The sequence below is a fragment of the Nymphaea colorata genome, chromosome 8 (assembly GCF_008831285.2).
Source record: "Nymphaea colorata isolate Beijing-Zhang1983 chromosome 8, ASM883128v2, whole genome shotgun sequence".
NCBI lineage: Eukaryota > Viridiplantae > Streptophyta > Magnoliopsida > Nymphaeales > Nymphaeaceae > Nymphaea > Nymphaea colorata.
Window position 1 is genome coordinate 16,937,740 of NC_045145.1, and position 18,556 is coordinate 16,956,295.

Below are 18,556 nucleotides of genomic sequence, written 5' to 3' on the forward strand. Positions count from 1 at the left end.
ATAAAAAAGAAGTGTTTACATCCGTAGAGGCAAGCGACTCCTTCAACAACTATAAAAGCAAACACTCTTTAAACGGGTGCCATTATTAATATTTGTTAGAAAAATAGATTCCATGCATCCATAGCACCAATTCACGAAATCCCATCAACTTGGTAAAAAATTTTCGCGATTATCCAAACAAACACTAAGGAATCACCTATATCGAACTTCACGTATTTTTGCTTTGGGACTTTTAACAAGCATTAACTAGCTTGTTATTTTTTATTCCCTAAATTGCACGGATGTTGTTCTATTATGAGCTTGTTATTTTTTAAGTTCTTTTTTTGAATTCCGGGCTCATTAATTAAATATCGGGTATAAAATTGGCAATGAATGCACAACATCATAAGTACGGTGCCACACTGCCGTGGAATCTCGCTTAGTAATTAATTTGCTTTATATATCATGGATATTAACTGCTATCTAGCCTAACCTTAGCTTGTAGAAATCAAAGTTTTTATTGTTTATTTGAGACAAATTCAACGTCCACTTTGCCCGCTTGAGGAACCCAGCCATGTGCGACGCACGTTTGATAGCTTCACGTTTACTTCACTTCACTGTGCTAATTAAAAGTAACAATCATCAAGCACATGGTGAAGAAGGTCTGAATATTCTTTTATCATTGTGCATTTTGCTGACGCTTGAATCCCGAAACGAGATCGATTAGTAAGAGAATAGTCCTGTATTAGAGCCACTAGCGGAGCTAGAAATTTTGTCTGGTGGGGGCACTCACTCATTCAATATCTTTAATTTCTTTGAGATACTTACATGTATAACAATCAAATTTATCAAAACACTTATATATATATATATTAAACTAATTTTGTGAGGTTAGTGTGGGCAGTTGCATACACCAGCCACCATAAGCAATCAAACATGTCCTAATTAAGGGTGTTTGGGTCTCATCCGACCTTAAGAGGTGTGGAGAATGGGTGAAATTTCATTCGATTATGCATCTTCAAACCGAACATTTACTTCACATTGCAACTCCAAACTTTTAAGGGAAAAAAGAGAAGGAGCCTTTGAGGTTCAACTATTTTTCTTGAGATCCTCTCTACAACCCACAGCATCAACAAGTCAGACTCAAGCTTATCCCTAAGGAGGTTGGAACAATGAATGGGGCGAAGGCTGATAGGTAGGAAGTCTTCGTTTTGAATCTCCAAGATGTCAACTCTTAGTGTTGCAAAGAGAGCGCCTGGCTTGCTAGTTGAAGCACGCGAAAGGTAGCTTGCTGGATGCAACCAAAACTGTTTCAAAAACTCAGATATTTAAAAAAAAAAAAGTTAATATCTTACTAGGAATGAAATTGGATTTGAATATAAGATGTGACACGAGTGGATTCAGGCTCAGATTTGAATATATGAACATCCAAGAAGTAAGATATGGTAACTGCTACATGTGATTCAAAATCGATTTGTTGACATCCCTACCCGACTGTACAATGAGTTGACACCCAAGCTAGCTAAGAAGAGTGACCTTACATGTTATGGGATTGGGCAGTGGAGTATGATCTTTCTTGGATCCACTTCTCTGGTTTAAGCTAATAATTGCAGAATAATGGCGGTTGCCTGCAAAACTAGGTTTTCTTCATTAGTATACTAAACCCCAACAATTGCAGTATAAATGTAATTAATATACTAGTTTCTCCCCCCAATCATCTAAAGTTTGAAAATTGATTTAGGTGGTTCTTGTCTGAATTAGGTGCAGCAGGTTGAGGTGGATCAATGGAGAGAACCTAATAACTTCTGCAAAATGGATAGAATACCATGGTAGGTTCAACAACGCTGTTGCTGTCCACATCTGCTAGTTGCTGCAGGCCTGTTTACATGGCGTACCAAATTAATGTTGGAAACTTTCCACCTGATCATTCACATGCTCTCGATCTCGTCCACAGGGATGCCTTTCCTTCCTTTTCTTCCAAGTTCAAGCTCCCCATGTCGCCACTTTTCCATCTCAAAGCAAGCTCACCGAATTGTGTTTACCACTTGGGTGACGGCCGCAAGCAGAGTTGATCAAGACCACCATAGTCCACAGGTTCACTTGCTTCTCAATCAAAAATCAACAGGAAAAGACCTTTCAACGAAAGCGAAAAACATTTATATAGATATATATATAAAGCTCAAATCCTTCAGTATTCTTTAAATACATTTAATCACTACTGTCTGATGCATTGTATAGAGATTAAACACACCACCTTATGCATTGCATCAGGTGAATGTCATTAAGCACACCACATGATGCAAATGCTTCAACCTGTTTGCTGTACAAAACCAGAAGATTTCTCTATCAAATTTAGACGAAGAAATCTACACACACACAAACACATGTGCGATGACATCCGCCTGATAAAATGCATGAGAGGCGTTAATGGAGGAGAAGACAGGACCACTTAACGGGTATGGCATTCTTCAAGAAGAAACACTAGGTGAGGCGTTGTAGCTACTATGCAGGCTTTCTCTCTCGCAAGCCTTTTTCTTCACCATAATTTCAAATGGACGTCTTCCATTTCTCATTTTATCATATTTACGAACCGCCAAGAGTTTTTTTTTTTTTTTTCTTATAAAAAAATCTGTAACCTGATCACATTGGAGTTAAATGGGAAAAGAAGGAAAAAACAGGAAAATCTCTCTCCCTCTTACTTTCACTACTGTGGACCAAATCCTTTTACGAGTAATCTCTCACTCTGTCTTCCCATCTTAGTCTTTTGATTGGATCAACAAACCAACCATGTGCTGCCTATTAAACAAATAGCACTCTCATTGACATGTGCAAAATTATGCACTGGCAGGTCCACCAACTAGCTGGTAGCAGATGATCAGCATAGCTTAGCTGGTTGAGTCAGTGCAAACGACATTCTACATCATCAATTCAATTCTCATGAACACACACTATGTATTTGCGTTAATTAAATGAAAAATACTTTATGAAATTCTACATTCTCATGAACACTATGTATTTGTGTTAATTAAAGGAAAAATACTTTACTATCTGAACATTAGGCCTAAACCATGTAGCCACACTAATAAGGGGGACGAGGGACTTTCTATATCATTCTACGCCTATAGATCTTGACTTCTGTAAACATGACAGCTCTCCCACCTTTTATAGAGAGAGGTGTGATGCCAAAGAGCTAAATTAATAAGACGCACGTATGGCAGCAATAGAGAAAGAAGGGATGTCTTGTTATTCTAAAGATAGATTGCATCAAGCTTACTTGAGCACCATTCTCGCAGGCTATTTCTCTCAGAGTCTCCCACCCTCTCACGGAAGGATGGGAAGAGCGGATCCGGTCGTTTCATTGGTGATGCCTCCATCGCTTCTTTGCTGTAAGCTCATTGTCGCAAACTCACGTTCCTATAACTGCTAGACCCCAGCATCACATCATTTCCACTATAGAACATATTCTTTTAATTCATTTCTCCTTTGTTGCTGAAAAATCCAGTGATGGAGACCATTCATGCACCTCAAAAGTCGATTTTAGATAGGGATGTCGATTTTTTGGGTGTCTGAATGCGACTTGAAGTAGTTGAATCAGACAATAAATTAAGTTCATATTCAAGTAGTAATATGATACAGAAATGGAAAAAATTTTCCCTACCAAATCCAATAAATATCAAATTCTACAAATACCCAAATACAATTACATGTGAGAATTAAGATAATCAAATAAAACACATTCAAAAAGTCGATTATGGTCTAATCTGAATTCAATCGGCTGACATCCCCAATTTTCATCCGAAATGAGAAAGACTCAAGAATGCGATGGAGTTGATATGATGCAGCTAAAACAGTCATAATTTTCATAAGATTTAGCTATTTAAAGATGGAACGCATCGTTGAGTTCCTCCTGTTTGCAGCCACATGACCCTCCTAAACATTGTAAAGCAGATAGGATTTGTGAGAATATGAACTCCATTTAATGATCAAATTCTGGTTTGGTTCAGGCTTCTCCGACTGTATCGAAGGAAGTCTCCAGACCCCAAACGGAGTTGGACCCAAACCCTTTACATCCTTACACACACACAGATGCATACATATATATTCATTCGTTCATTTAACATAGAAGAAGGTAGCTGATCTGGACTAGGCCACAAAACAAAATCAAGATACCTTGCAGATGGTAAATGTTACTTCCAATTTAAACATTAGCCACAAGGGAGCAGGCACGGTATCGAGCTGAAGGTGTCGGGTGGGGGAAGCCTTAGCTTCTCGTACCATTAGCACTGCGCATAGTTGAAGCTGCTCAATTCTATCTACCTCTTCAGTTTGGAGCCAACCACCCCATGCATTAGAACCTATGACCACAACTTGAATTCCTTGATTAGGAATGGCAACACTAACCACTCATTTCCTATTCTTACCATGAAAGAAAAGAAAAAGCTAAAGTGATAGATTTCTCTTTAACATGCTCCAAAAATTTCGCAAAGTGTACTTACACAAGTGAGGGCGAAAAAATAAAATTATTAAATTACCTTTACATATTAAACTTGTTTCTTAAAGATGCTCAGGAAAGGAAGCTGACTCCCTTCCAATAGTTTATTCTTTGTGAAAATACTTAACCCTCCTCATCCACATATGTGAATTCACTAAAACAAAAAACAAAAGAGGAACATCAGGTTGCCTGGCCTTCTTTAGCAGATAATAGGTCTGATTATTTTGGATGTCTACCATGGATTTGTCCGATTATCTACAAACTTTTTTCCCCTCAATCTTGTGGATGAGGAGTACAAATGTAGCGAAATCACAGAGTAGACCTTTCCAACATGAGGAAACAGATCAAACACCTTTTTGTTGTTGGAAAGGGCGAGCCCATATTGCTGAAAGATCACATCAAATTTGTATTTCTTTAATTTATCATTATCTTCATATGATGGGATTCTGTCAAAAAAAAAGGAAAGAGGAAGCAAAAATTTCAAAATTTTCTACAATACATTTATAGAGACAAAACGGAGCACCAACTTTAAGCAAGAACATGCTTAGACTTTACATCTATAGACTACAGGAACCTAAATTTTAATGTATGCTTAAACTTGCTTGATGCTTTTGATCATTCAAAACTTGCCATGAGAATGAGAAATATTTTGTCAACTAAATAAACTCTCATATGTGTCTGTACATCAATCAGCAAGATTATACAACTAATAAGGAACATGTCTAAAAAGAAAGAAAATAATCAGTTAAGAAATACATCTTCCTTGAAGACTAACTTTTTAAAGCATGAAAACCAAAGTAGAAAATTCATACATTATGTCAATTCTGTCAAGGGATTCCAAGTTACCACACAGATGTCGTAGACTGAAAAAAAAAAGTACATACCAAGACGGAGGGAAGATCATTTTTTTTCCCATCATTGCAACAAACAATCATGCTTGTGAAACCAGACACATGACATTCAACTCAAATATGTATGACCTTCACTCACACGGTGAGAAGCGATTGAGCCTACTCAGTAAACCAAAACATGCAGCACTGAGAAAACTTTCATTCTTGCAGGGTGCACAAAGACATCAAACCTGTCGTTGTTGTGCCTAAGCAGCAGCGAGCTCATATTTCATAGAGGAAAAGAGATCCAAAACATCTGCATGGTTACGTATAGAGCTTGGACATTTGTAAAGCAAGTCCTGTGCAATCTGATGCCTGCCTGCATCATTAAAGGCCTTGAACATGCGCAGGAACACTGAATTTGCAGGATAATTTTTCACCGTCATTGCTTTCAGCATGCTTAATGCATCATCTGCTGTTCCCAACTTAGAAATAAAGTCAACAAGTGGGTCCAGGAAAGGTGGGAAACCCTGGCTTTTCATCAGGGGTAGAACTTTTGATGCCTCCATGAAATTTCCTTGACAAGCTAAGCTTTGTATCAAGACTTTGAACGTATCATGAGCTGGTCTCAGTTTTTCCTTGTTCACAGCTTCAGAAACATATGGCAGCACATCAACAGCCCTACCTTCCCTGCAAAATGCATTCACCAGTATATCTAAAGCATCTGGATATATAAGTCCATCTCGTTGCATCATATTCTGAAGAATGTTTAACGCTTCGTCTAGTTTGCCAGAAAGACAATACTTTTGAATAGGAGATCTCATTGTTGCCAAGTCAGGCATGCAACCCAGTTTAACCAATTCATCAAACAGATTCCATGCCTCCTCCAACATACCAGCGTCACAAAGCGCAGAAACAGCTCTCCCACACAAACTACTCTCAAGTACAAAGCCACCCTCTTCCATTGACTTCATTACTTGCTTTGTTTCATCCAATTTTCCTGCACTGGTCAAAGATTTCAGAATGCCAACAAAAGCGTTCTTCGACACAGATTGCCCGGATGAATTCATGATCTTTATAACTCTGGCGAACAAATCCCAGTCCGGTACATCACAAATGACAATTCTTCGCAAAAGAAAGATGCCATCTTGTGCTGGAGGCGTATATGGACTGGCCACCATGAATTCGTATAGATCAACAGCTTCCTTCAACATTTTTCTCCTCTGGAACCGCTGTGAAAGGTTTTGATAGGTGGTAATTTCCATTTCACACCTTGAATCTCTCATTTCCTCCACAATAGCCCAAAAATCATCAATACTACCTCTTCGGCCCAATACACTGATCATTGCATTGTATGTAACTGCATCGTGTTTGTAATTTAGCCTCTCACCAAGCCCTCGGAAAAACATCAAAGCTTTCACAGGGTCCCTCTTAAGCATCTTCAATATATTAACCACCAATCCGTTGGATATATTTGGAGATACAGAACTCAACTTATCCTCTATTTCTTCATCCCATTCTTCCTTCCTTCCAACTAGCCTAACTATCTCATCGGACGCCTCCAATTCTTCTTCGTCGAATATCATCAAATCCTTTTCAACGTTTATGCCGAAGAAGTCATCCAACCTCCGTGAACTGTCCACCATGTTTTCATCAGAAAATTTCTTCCTAATCTTTCTCCTGGTACCCTTATACATCCTGAGCCCCGCGACCTTCAACCGCTCGGCGAGATCCCAGAATTCTTCCATGTGACCCTTCAGCACCAACATCTCAAGCATCATACTATACGCCTCAGAATCCAAGCCCCCGGCGATTTTCGTCGATACCCAATTGAAGAAACTCAAAGCCAAAGTCGGGTCCTCATCAAGCCTCCTCAACACCCACAATGCCATCGGATTGGTCCAAGAAAGATCAAGGGATTCCAAATGGTCGACTGTTTCTTTGCACCATTCTTTACCAGAAAGCGCCTCAATTAGAGCGCCAATATGATCGCTGCCCTTGGTGGCTTCAGATTCTGGTTGGGAAGCGAAATTGGAGATTTGGGTTCTCAATTTTGTGCCAAAATCAAGGCTTTGGAGAAGAGAACGCGACGGAGATAAAAGAAAAGAACGAGATTTCTGAGGTTCTGTTTTCCTCACCTGGTATTGGAGAAAACTCAGTTCTCGACATTGGCAGAAACGAATGCCGAGCCTACTGGCAATAAGTCTCCTGCCTACTCGTTGCATCATTTTCTGGCTCGGTGGAGAGAGTGAAGACGGTAAGTCGTGCGGGGAGAGTTGCAGCCGTTGTTCTTCCGGTGAATCCGAGGGTTTAGGTTTTATCCAAGCACCATTTTTTGCAAAAACCATAGGGTTTTAGGCTCCGCTACAAAAATAGCGGCGATATTTTGTAAATATCGTGATTTCCGACTCCTTTGTACTTTCTCAAGAAATGATAGTCTGGAACCTCTCATAAAGCATATACGGCCTTTATATTCATTAAACATGTTCATGTTGTTACAACTTCACGTCCACAGTTTCCTTCTCTTATTTTCTCTGCAGAAAAAAAAAATGCTTGAATTTCTAGGATTTCCTTTCCCGCAATGTTGGTGAGAAGGAGACCTCTAGCGTCATCTTCAATGTTCAATCTCAGTTTATGTTTGCTGTTCTCTCCTTGCAGATACCCATTTTCTAAAAAAAAAAAAAAATTATTGCCGTCATGCCGTGCTTTACCTGTTTTTACCGAAAAGTATTATTTCCTAAATTTGTGTGACACTATGTTTTTAACAGATTAACTTCTTAAACAAACTATAGTACAATTCTTATTTCAGGCCTTTGTTAAATTTTAAAGGCATAATTGTAGCCCCAAACACCAATCCAGCCCTGAACCCAGAGGCATTGCAAGGATTCGGATTTTAAAGGCGTAATTGTAATGTACTGCAATTCAAACCATATCCAAAGATATGGGTCGTACCTGCCTCTCACGTAAGGGAGAGAAACCGAAAATAAATAAAATTAAACAAAATATTAATTGATTCCATATAATTGTTCACGTAAATCTTCATTGGTTTAGACGTCCAAATTTAGAATATATTACTTAGACTGCTTTGGTGCCCAAAACAAGTGAACGGTTAAAGTACCTGTTGAAATGCAGTCTACAGACACAGCACGCTAAGTAAATCAGTTCTGAAGTTCACAATTGTGAACGAAGATAGGCAAATTGCAGACGCACCTGAGCATCTGAATGGGCAATATTTTGTATTGCTATTCCGTAGCAGCTGATAAGTTAGCAAAAATGTAGGACTGCAGAAGAAGATGAAGATAAGATACAAGAAAATATAGAGATCAGTGAAAAGGAGACATCACTCGTGTAAGTACAAAATGGGGAAGTGCAACCGAGGCAAGAACAAGAAGCCTCATAGAAGCAGGGCGGCCAACAGCCCCTCATGGGGAAGACGGAGAAGAAGTCGAACAGACAGCAAATGCACCGCAAGAATTTACATGTGCTTTTTTACAAATGCATGCATGGTACACTTAAATTACAGGGCTCCAAAATGGGCTGTATTGGCCTCAAAATATGGAACAGCATATAGGACTATCAAGTGATAGACCAACATTTTCGGCGATTGCCAAACACGTGGTTGAGTTGTGTTAATCGACTCTGACTAGAATTGCAGACAAGGTTTTTTCTCCCCAAGCCACTGATGAATCTACCTTCCTTGCCATCTTTTACTGGACTTCACGGTTGATGCAGATGACTGGCTAACAGTTGTTTTCCTCAAAGCTGGAAAAAAAAAAGAAAAAAAGAAAAAGAAACAGATCAAGGAAATGAAATGAAGAAAGGGTTAGCATCTTGGCAAGAAGAACAACGTACTCGTTGTTGGCTTTGAAGAATCCTTGGTGCCAGACTGTGGCCGAGCAGATACTGGCTGCACTGTTTTTGTTGATGGACGGGGAGTTGCACGCACTGGGACTCTTGGCCTGCAATTCACAATAGAAACTCTCAAAACTTTAAGAACAGAATTATCCAGAAAACTTCATGAAGATCCTTTAAGTGCACAAACTGTTCTGTGAATCCTAATGGTAATCAGATTTTGTACTCAACAAGTTGTTAAATAAGTTGAAACAGGCTGAAATGACTACCAATGGGAATTGTCAGACGCAGGTTTGTTGGTTGCCCTTTGGAACAATTTCCTTTCATAAAATAGTTCTTAGGCAAATAAGTTCGTTGCAAAAAATTATTTTCTGTGGTATTCTTTCTTCTTAAAGTAGTTTTTGTCTGATTTTCTTACTTCTTCTCTGTGGTATTTGGACTTTTAGCAGCTTCTGGGAAAAGTGTCAGCTCCACTATGCTAGACGAGCCATCAGTCTCTGTACCCATAGAGAGACCACCATCAGATATGTCACTCAACCTTTCTTCTGAATCTCCATCCCCAAATCCCAAAAGTTCAACATCAGCTGTTTGAGTATTTTGGCTTGGATCCATACCGCCTTGTTTTGCTTCTCTGCTATGACCCTTCTGATGCTTAATATCATCATAGTGTTGCAGAGAACTGCCCTCCAAGTCCCCATTGCTGTACTCCGAATAATTGTCCAAATCAGAAACTGCTTTTCTGTGCCCTTTAGTTGCGTCTGCCAGAGCGGAGCTCGATGGAACTCTGCTTACTTTTCCTGTGGAAGATCTTCGACTTTGATTAGCAGAGACTCCAAGAGATGACCTATTAGGAGACAAAGGTGAAGTGACCTTTGGAGAAATTGTGCTCCTCTTCTCTGTATTGATCTCAGGAGGCCGTGGCCTTTGATCTTTGAGCAGTTGTAACCGTTCAATTTCTGCGTCTTTCCTTGAAACAAGCTCTTTCAGTTGTGCCACCTGCAACAAATGAAATTTACGATGGGCAGATTACAATTCACAAACTCTGTAGTACAATGGTAAGAATTTAGGTTGTGTTTGGAGGACACCATTGAAAAAATTGATGTCTTGCGAAAACCACTTTTTGCGACGACCTGTTTTTTCTTTTTAACCAGAATTTTTAAACCTAATATGTGTGTTCAGATGACCAGATAAAAGCGACGTTTCCTGTGAAAAAACTGAGGGGATGGGCCGGTTATTCATGCCTTTTTGAAGACACCGTGTTAAAACTGAGTTTTTCATAAACTAGTTTCAAGTTTTAACCATCACCTAAACAAGCCATTTAAAATCCATCTTTGGTGGCAAAACGACGTTTTGCCTCCAAAATGGTGTTCAATGATATAACCCGAACACGCCCTTAGCATTTAATCTGTATTATAGTTAAAAATAATTGTCAATATCTGCTCGGCGCACATGTGCAAGACGGAGATCAAGAAATTGTTACTACAAATAGAAAAAATAGAAATCCTACAAGCAAAGACTAACGACCTTAATTAAAATTTTTTGGTCCTACGCTGTTGCGTTGTAGAGGCAACGAAATGGGAAAGAGAAACAATCTCCAGAGCAGAAGAAAAGTAAGAGAAAGAAACCTGTTCCATTAAATCTCGAACTTCTTTACTCTCTTTGTTGCTCTTTGCAGCTCCTAATTCAACCCCAGATACCCTTTCTGCAAATTTCAATGTACTCATGGACTCGGAATATGACACAGGATCAGGATTAAGTTGTACAAACATGAGGGTCTTGGCTTGACCACCTACAAAAGAGAGGAAGAACATAGAAAAGAATCTGACATTAAAATCAGTAAACTGATCTAGCATTAATTAAAAGCAAACGTTGACCAAGAGTTTTTTGTTGTCAAAGGTGATAAGATCAACTAAAACATTCATGCAAAAAATATACCTAATGAAGTCTGCAGGATTTGAGTAAGCTTGCTGTTTCTATATGGTATATGAGGGCTCTTTGAAGCCAGAGCATATATAACATCCCCTAGAGCAGACAGGGATTTGTTGATATGCTGTGCTTCCTTGAGCCTGTCACCTACAGCCTCGGAACGTTCCACCCTTTCACTTCCAGCAAGATCTACCAGATGAAGTGATCCACGTATGGTAGCACCAGTCTCTAAGTTAGTACCTCGAACATGAACTGTGAGGACACTGCAGAGGGATGCAGAATTTTTAAAAATAGTATATGTTATGCCTGTAAAAGTATAAACAGTACGCCTGAGACACTGGTTATGAACAGAGACCTGTGTGAGCGGCTGCTTCTCTCATTCATAGCTGTCGAACTTACAGCCCTGTTCATCTGGCCCATATCCATCAAAGCAATTACATCAGCAGTTGATTCCACTGGGCGCATAGTTGCATCTGGGACACTCAATCCATTATTTTGTGATATGCTCGCAATCCCAAGTGTATGCAAGTTAAAGAAAACAGGCCACAAGAATTACAAATGAAAAGTATTCACCAAACTGTTCAACTTGTATGGAAGAATCGAAAGGATCAGGCAACAGTGTCTGCTCAGGGCATTAAGAACATAAAACATAAAGAGGTCTAAAGAACTACCGAGGCTACTTTTCAATGAGGTTGACTGAAAAAGAATACAGAAGTAGAAAGAAATTTAGGAGCCACTTCTCCTGGCAGAAATTGGCATGAGAAAGAGACAAAAGGGTATCAATCAATGGGATTTATAAAAGGATATTTCTTCTGAGAACCATCATTTGAAAGCAGATCACGTATTTGTTCGTTGTATATTTCAACCATCTGAACTCCAACTTCATATGCATAAGTAGTTTTCCTTTTTTGAGAAATGAGGAACAGGTCATTTAGTGCTCGGTAGTTGACTCCCCATGTTTCTTCTGTTGGTGGATCTGGTCCTGTCTGGTAAAATGATACGACATAAATTAAACAATTAAAATTCTGTTAACGATTTTTAATATTTTCACAGTATTAAATGTACATTATAGTGCCATGGAAAAGAGTTAAACCTAAAATCTGATGTATAATGTAATGCATACCATGGTATACGTTTTCCCTGAACCAGTTTGACCGTAAGCGAAGATGCAGACGTTGAATCCATCAAGAATGGAGCGGATTAGTGGCTGAGTGTCCTTAAATACATCCACTGCCAAGCAGTTAATGGAGCTAATGAATTTAACGAGTAAATTATGAATCATAAGAAACAAAAGTTAAGCCTTTGCAGCTTCGGTTTCCTCTTTGACCAGCCTTCGACTAGAGAATAGGTATGGTTCTGGCTTTATTGATCGAATGCTAGTCATTCTCCAACGAAGAAAAGCAGCACATAGATAGCCATATCTTTGATTGCAAGCTTTTGTTGGTTATCATGGTCTACTAACCAGAGCAGCCAAAATTAAGAGGATTCACGTTGAACAAGCTGGTTGGGGTTTTTACAGGTCGAGAAGATTGCATTCAATAAGCATACAAAGTCCACAAAAAAAATATCTCAGCAAAGAAATATGATGCCTAATGTTTTGCAAAAATATTCTGACTTCAACTACTCTGAAGAAAAGATAGGAAATTTGGAAAGAATTTCTTTTTCAAGATTACTAACTTCTAGAAGACATCTTAATGGATTGATATCAGATTGTGTTAAGAGAAATTTTGATCACTTTCTAGCTACCCAGACGTTTATAATATTTGACTGCAAAGGCATTAGAGTTCGCGGGCTATTTGACCTTGAGTAGCTGTTTGGCCATAGACCTTGTTGAACTTGAACATGCGCTGACCATCTTTTCCTGGTTTGGCAGGATTTGAAACAAGTAATTCACCATCTTCTCCAACATATTCTACTATGCTCTGCTTTCGAGCCTCGCCAGGAAGGAATGGCCTTACTCTACAGTATACTCTAATATTTCCTGTCCTCCATATTAAACCCAGGCATTAGAAACATCAAGTAACAAAAAATCATTGTTATATGAAGATAACATGCACCTTTTAGATCTTGAACTTCATTGTAGAGTTTCCTGTTTTCGTCAAGAACCAACTGATAATTCTTAGCTGCCTCTGCCAAACCTTTGAGATTTACACCTGCAAAAAATTAAAAGGCCATCGAACTGACCTTTCAGAATTGAGCAGCATCACCATATAGAAAATAGATCATCTAGGCAATAATATACCTATCTTATTGATTTCTTCCAACCACCCTCTCCTTGCATCAAGAATTTCATTCTTTGCAGCTTGAGAAGACAACTTTAAGTCCTGCATTAAATCATATGTATGGTTTCGATAAATATATTTCTTCCTGCATGACAGTACTAACAATTGAAGGAGCTGGTTATGGAAGGGGTGCAAAAGTTACCCCAAGAGCCTGGAGCTGGTTATCAACGAACTGTTTGTACCCAAGTTCTTTTGATTTCCAGTTCTGAGATTTTAATTCTGAAAGTGCCTCAAGCTCTTCTGACTTCCTTTTGGACTCCTCAAGGGAGCACCCAAGTTGTTTCACCTTCTCCTCCAGTTCATGTACAGCCTCTTTGCCTTGTGTTTCTAAGTTCAAGCAACGCTGTTCATATGCTTTTCTGGTGGTTTCAAGTTCTTGGTTCAAATGTGAAATTGCATTTTCAATCTCTTCCTTCTCCTTCATCAGTCTAACCACGTCCTGCTCCTCAAGTTTCCTTTTCTCCTCCATACTGTCCTTTTCCGTCTGAAAATACCAAGTATCTTCTGTTAGTTGAAGTGAAGAAAGTTTTCCATCTTCTAGATGATTTCTGTATCTGGTGAATCATTAAAAAATGTGCTTTATCCTATCAGGCTACCACTGTGAACTCAACCAAGAATGTTATCCCCCAAGGTGGAAAGGAGATGATATTGGTGATTCTGCTGTCATCTTTGCACCGCTTTCCTACTTCCTAGTTGCTGCAGGGTTATTGACTTATGCATGAGAAAGCAACATTCAAATGAAAATTCGTGAACACCATGTTAGGTGGGTGGTTAGGCCAAAATCCAGCAATGCAGTGGGCATCAAAATGAAATATGTAAAGCATCCTCTTTGACACAGGTAATTAAACAGAATCATGTACCTTTATCTTCTGAAGCTGGTCAGTTACAATCTGAAAATGGAGCACATGGCAATTCTTAAGCCACGGGAATACAACAAAGAAATTATGATTGGAAAACATGAAATTAATCACAATAACGAATATCTTGCAAATTACTGAGCATGCACCTTAATTTCCTCACTTGTTCCAGTAGCAAGAGTCTCAAGCACCCCAGCTCTGGAAACCAACCTTTCTTCACGTGCAAGAACCTCTCTAAGGGCAAGTTTTAGCTGCAGAAGTGGAAGAATAAGACATCAACCTCACTAACACGGACTCTGAGTAAATTGAAGTTGGAGTTTTACTTTTTTTATATGTTCCCCTTGAGTTGACATCCGCCGCTCAATTTCTTGCATTACTTTCCTCAACAACATTTCTATTCGCTGAAAACAAGAAAGCATCTGGCTGTTAACTCTGTCAAAGACAAACTTTTACGATTTTATGTACAAGTTAACATAAGAGTCTTTCATTTGAAGATAGTACGAAATGAGACTCATTCATGTGCTCACAAGCACATAATTTTGCATTCAAAAGCTTACCGGTGGAACCTCCCCATTCTGCTTTTCCCCCAGAATTGCATTCACAACGCCTAAAAGGGACTGAGTTGGAGCATTCTGTGAAAAGTATGAGGAATAAAGATTAACTAGGGAATAAAAGGATCATTTAAAGAAATAGGATTTTCAGCTGAAATTCATGTTTATTTCAAACAAATGAATGCTACCACTTACGTCTAAACCGTTCAGGTTCATCATCCCAGGAACTTTAACTTCAGAAGGGCTGCCTTCATTAGGTTGAAAAACGTCCGACTTTTGTGCAGCATGTGGCCAAGAAGGAACTGTTTCTGCGTCTTAAGCCATTATTAAGCAGAAAAGGGGAAAGGCATGAAAGGAAGAAAATATTATGAGCATCATAATCCAAGCAGGAATCTGTTGCGGAGTAAAGATTGATGGTGTACCATCTTCTAGAAAAATCAATTTGCCAAGAACAAATGTTATAGAAGCGAATAATCCACTTTTAAACAAATGATATAGAAGTTAACAATTCACTTTTAAGTACCCATATATTGTAAGCCCACTCTTGGGCTTGAGCTCTTGGTTCGACGGATCTCAACCCGCCCCCTAGCAGTTTCAATTTCAACTCTGAAAAGGGTAGGAACCAGGACAATCATCTCATTAATGGCCTCCCTTTATAAGCCCTTGAAGATCCCTCATAATCTTTGATACATGACTAAACTTCTGGTGTTACATATATGGTAGCTCGAAACACTTAGTAAAAGCCACGACAGGATTCATTAAGTACATATCTGTTGCTATAAAACCAAACTACTAAAAATAGTTTTTTTTGAGCTACCTGAAGTTTATTTATACCAGGATCAACAGCACAACCAGATAGTAAGTATGCACTTCAAGCCCGACAGGCTCAATGGCTCCAAAAAGTTCAAATTTTCCGAAGCGATAGTTAAAAACTACTATTTGGTTGAAATTAAAACTCTAATGGTGGCTTAAGATTGCCGAAGTTTGAGTTCTTGGTCTTTCACAATTTTCCCGTTATTTTTGCATGAGTTGACATAGTTCCAGGAAAAGCATCGAGAGCATAGGAATTTCAAGAAAGATAAGAGTTATGGTCCTTTATATTGTTGCATGAAGAAATTTAAAAAGAAGTCACGAGAATCAACATGATACAGCAAAGTTATTTTTTTCCTAAGTTTGTTTTGCCATACTCTGGGGTTACAAAATGGAAGAGCTGAACATGATGATGTCCGCACTGAATTTGTACTCAAATCTGGTTCAGATTTAAACCAGACATCAAACGACATCGGAACCATTGACAACCCCACTTTCAACTGCAGTGGACAAAATAATACCCTGACGATCAATGGCATACCTGAAATGGCAGGTCCTTTCAAGATATTCTGAAATTTTGAATCGGCATAATTCTTTTGCTTTTCCTCTCCGTTCGGTATCAAAGTCTGCCCATTAGATTGGTCCTTAAGAGCAGAGTTTTCTACCAATGAACCTTCTAGCTCTGAACCTGCCTTCCTCTGCTGCTGGCCACGGCCTTTTGCTGAAAAACCTCACCAAGGTGACCACATATGAGTTGAAAAAAATGTGGTGTACGCTTAAAGATGATATGACTAGCAGTGGAAGGGTTTTTGCGTTACCATCAGAGGCATAGTGATCCTTAAGGCTCAGAAGGCACTCTATGACTGCTGGTATCGGCCCCTGCATGAAGGCAGTTTTGGCAGTGAGCAAACAGAAAGCGAAGATGAAAAGGAAGCCACATGCCGACGCCATGAATTTAGAGTGTACGACATGCTCAAATCATGAACTAAAAGGATGCAAACTGAAATCATGAAGACAAGGAGCTAATGTTCATAGTGCCTGCTCTAAATCTGCTGGTTCAAACGTTGGTAGTCCAAGTTCGTCCAACGCCAAAAGGAACTTCTTAACATTTTCAGAACGCTGCTTAGCAGAGACAGCAGCAGCAGACCTTGGGAACTCCGGCTCCTCATTTGCATCCACCTGCACAACCGAATATGAAACCAAACTGTGAGAGCTTTTCATCTGTGACTAACCAGAAAGAAAACATTTAAAGGGCAATTAGCAAAAAATGATAGACAGACTAGTGAAACTCGGTAACAATCATTTAGGAAGCAAGAAATTGTAAGTAAACTACAATGGCAAAACACAAGCATAAATTCTACCTCCGATGCAGTGCCAGGGTTGAGCTTCTTCATAAGGCCACACAAGACTGTCCCATCGACCAAGCGCCTTCTCAAATCTTCTTCAGAAGCATCTGCTGGAATTCTCAGCGAGTGAAACATTCCATTCAACCATTCCACTACCTCTGCCCTCTGCCTAGCATTGGTTCCCATCACTGTGCATTATGGGCATTTCTTTATCAAACTAGAAACAGGTGCTGTAAATATGGTTAAGAAATATATATAATCATACATTCTGCACACAAATGTTTGTGTATATCGTCACCTGCATTGGCGTATCTTCTTGAAGCAGCTGGTTCAAGGAAGCTTGCGTTAGCTACCAATCTTGGGCTACCAATTCTAGGACTGACAACCTTTGGACTGACCACTCTGGGGCTACAAGATCTAGGATTACCAGCTCTTGAGATACCAAATTCTCCATCTTCCACTGAAGTATTAAGGCCAAGAATCGCAGCCTTCATTACTTGCGGATTCATAGAATTCAAGAGTGGTAGGCCTCCTCCTCAAAGGTATTCGTTTTCAAAACAATGCGGCTGATGCAGGGATTGCCTATATACGGACTGACTGCTGCCAAACAGAAGAAGGTGTCTTCGTTCAGTTGGTCCAACACAATCATTCGGTCATTATGCAGTACAGCGGCATTCTGCAAGAAAGTACAGGTTAAAACATGCCAGGCTAGAGTCACGAGAAGATCTCTGACATGTACATGCCTCTAAAATTCTCATTAGTGTCAGTACAATGGCAATGGTTGAACCATATGGATCACTAAATCTAGCAACCAAAACAATGAAAGGCGAAGATCAACATTTTCTGCGTTTTCAACTGAAGAAGCAGACTACGCAATGTGGGGACAGAAACAAAAAAAAGTAGATTAGCTTGTAAAGATGACTTTCACCTGAAAGAATATCAACCTTTATATGAAATTAAAATTTTGATTAAGTAGAATGAACCTGAATTCAGAACATCGTTTGATAAGGAACTGCAGAATTTTTTTCTTTCAACTAAAAATAGAATGCATTTCTGACAGAATCTAGCAAACTTACAGAATCAGAAATAAAAATTTGAAATAGAAAGAGATTTAACCGACAACAAGCGTCGAAAGTTTGTGAAAAGCAATTCAGACATGCATTAAATCTTCATTTTGCTTCCTCAAAAGAGAAATTCTTTGACAGCGATCGAAGAGAAAGAGAGAGGTCTTACAGGAGCTCAACTCATTGGTTGGGCAACTCGTGAACGTCACCAAATCGATGGGACGTCACGAGCTGGTCACCCACAGGCTTGCTCCCTTGCCGAAGGCCAAAGCCGTGTATACTCTTTACTGGGCAAGGAGGACCTCGGGTTTTACGCGGAACGCCTCTATAAAAGAAGCACTTTTATCGGGCTATTGATAGAAAAACTTAGAGAAAATGCATGAAAATTCAGTGTTCCATTTGAAATCACAAGCAATTAACCGATCAACAGTGGAGCTTAATTTAGACCAGCCTATTATGGTTTGCCATCAATTTTTGTTTTTTATTTTTTTTTTTTGCTCCTTAAAATTCTCCCTTTCCATTCTCGGTTGCCGTTCAACCGCTTTTCAGGAGACAAAGCACCTCTCC

The 18,556-nt window shown here is 39.3% G+C and overlaps 2 protein-coding genes across 5 annotated transcripts; both read right to left on the bottom strand.

The window, feature by feature from the left end:
• Positions 1-3,069: 3,069 nt before the first annotated feature.
• LOC116259225 (pentatricopeptide repeat-containing protein At5g15980, mitochondrial) lies at positions 3,070-7,637 on the bottom strand. 4 transcript variants are annotated; one of them, XR_004173890.2, is made up of 3 exons: positions 5,553-7,637; positions 4,150-4,334; positions 3,070-3,909 (listed from the first exon to the last, which is right to left on the bottom strand). XR_004173890.2 is itself a non-coding variant. In XM_031636936.2 (2 exons), exon 1 carries the CDS (start codon positions 7,527-7,529, stop codon positions 5,568-5,570), a length of 1,962 nt encoding a protein of 653 aa, XP_031492796.1. In that variant the 5' UTR covers positions 7,530-7,637; the 3' UTR covers positions 3,637-3,909; positions 5,553-5,567. The 4 variants fall into 4 exon arrangements, 3 of the variants coding, with proteins under 3 accessions (XP_031492796.1, XP_031492797.1, XP_031492798.1); XM_031636936.2 differs by lacking the exon at positions 4,150-4,334 and having other exon boundaries at positions 3,637-3,909; XM_031636937.2 differs by lacking the exons at positions 3,070-3,909; positions 4,150-4,334 and adding an exon at positions 4,351-4,917.
• A 958-nt stretch (positions 7,638-8,595) lies between these two features.
• On the bottom strand, positions 8,596-18,291 carry LOC116258602 (kinesin-like protein KIN-14C). The gene is made up of 24 exons (XM_050079068.1): positions 18,159-18,291; positions 17,224-17,601; positions 16,941-17,113; positions 16,618-16,758; positions 16,398-16,458; positions 16,121-16,300; positions 14,965-15,077; positions 14,776-14,850; positions 14,542-14,619; positions 14,368-14,469; positions 14,222-14,251; positions 13,504-13,845; positions 13,322-13,403; positions 13,137-13,232; positions 12,881-13,060; positions 12,203-12,309; positions 11,886-12,065; positions 11,435-11,598; positions 11,089-11,342; positions 10,779-10,942; positions 9,768-10,149; positions 9,572-9,650; positions 9,154-9,260; positions 8,596-9,063 (listed from the first exon to the last, which is right to left on the bottom strand). Exons 2-24 carry the CDS (start codon positions 17,432-17,434, stop codon positions 8,990-8,992), a joined length of 3,375 nt encoding a protein of 1,124 aa, XP_049935025.1. The 5' UTR covers positions 17,435-17,601; positions 18,159-18,291; the 3' UTR covers positions 8,596-8,989.
• Between the last annotated feature and the right edge of the window lie 265 nt (positions 18,292-18,556).

Coding starts and splice junctions, on each gene's coding strand:
- LOC116259225 (XM_031636936.2), bottom strand. CDS start 7,529: ATGATGCAACGAGTAGGCAGGAGACTTATTGCCAGTAGGCTCGGCATT.
- LOC116258602 (XM_050079068.1), bottom strand. CDS start 17,434: ATGAATCCGCAAGTAATGAAGGCTGCGATTCTTGGCCTTAATACTTCA. Junction 16,759..16,940: donor ACCCTGGCACTGCATCGGAG/GTAGAATTTATG, acceptor TCGGTTGTGCAG/GTGGATGCAAATGAGGAGCC. Junction 14,252..14,367: donor GAACAAGTGAGGAAATTAAG/GTGCATGCTCAG, acceptor CTCCATTTTCAG/ATTGTAACTGACCAGCTTCA.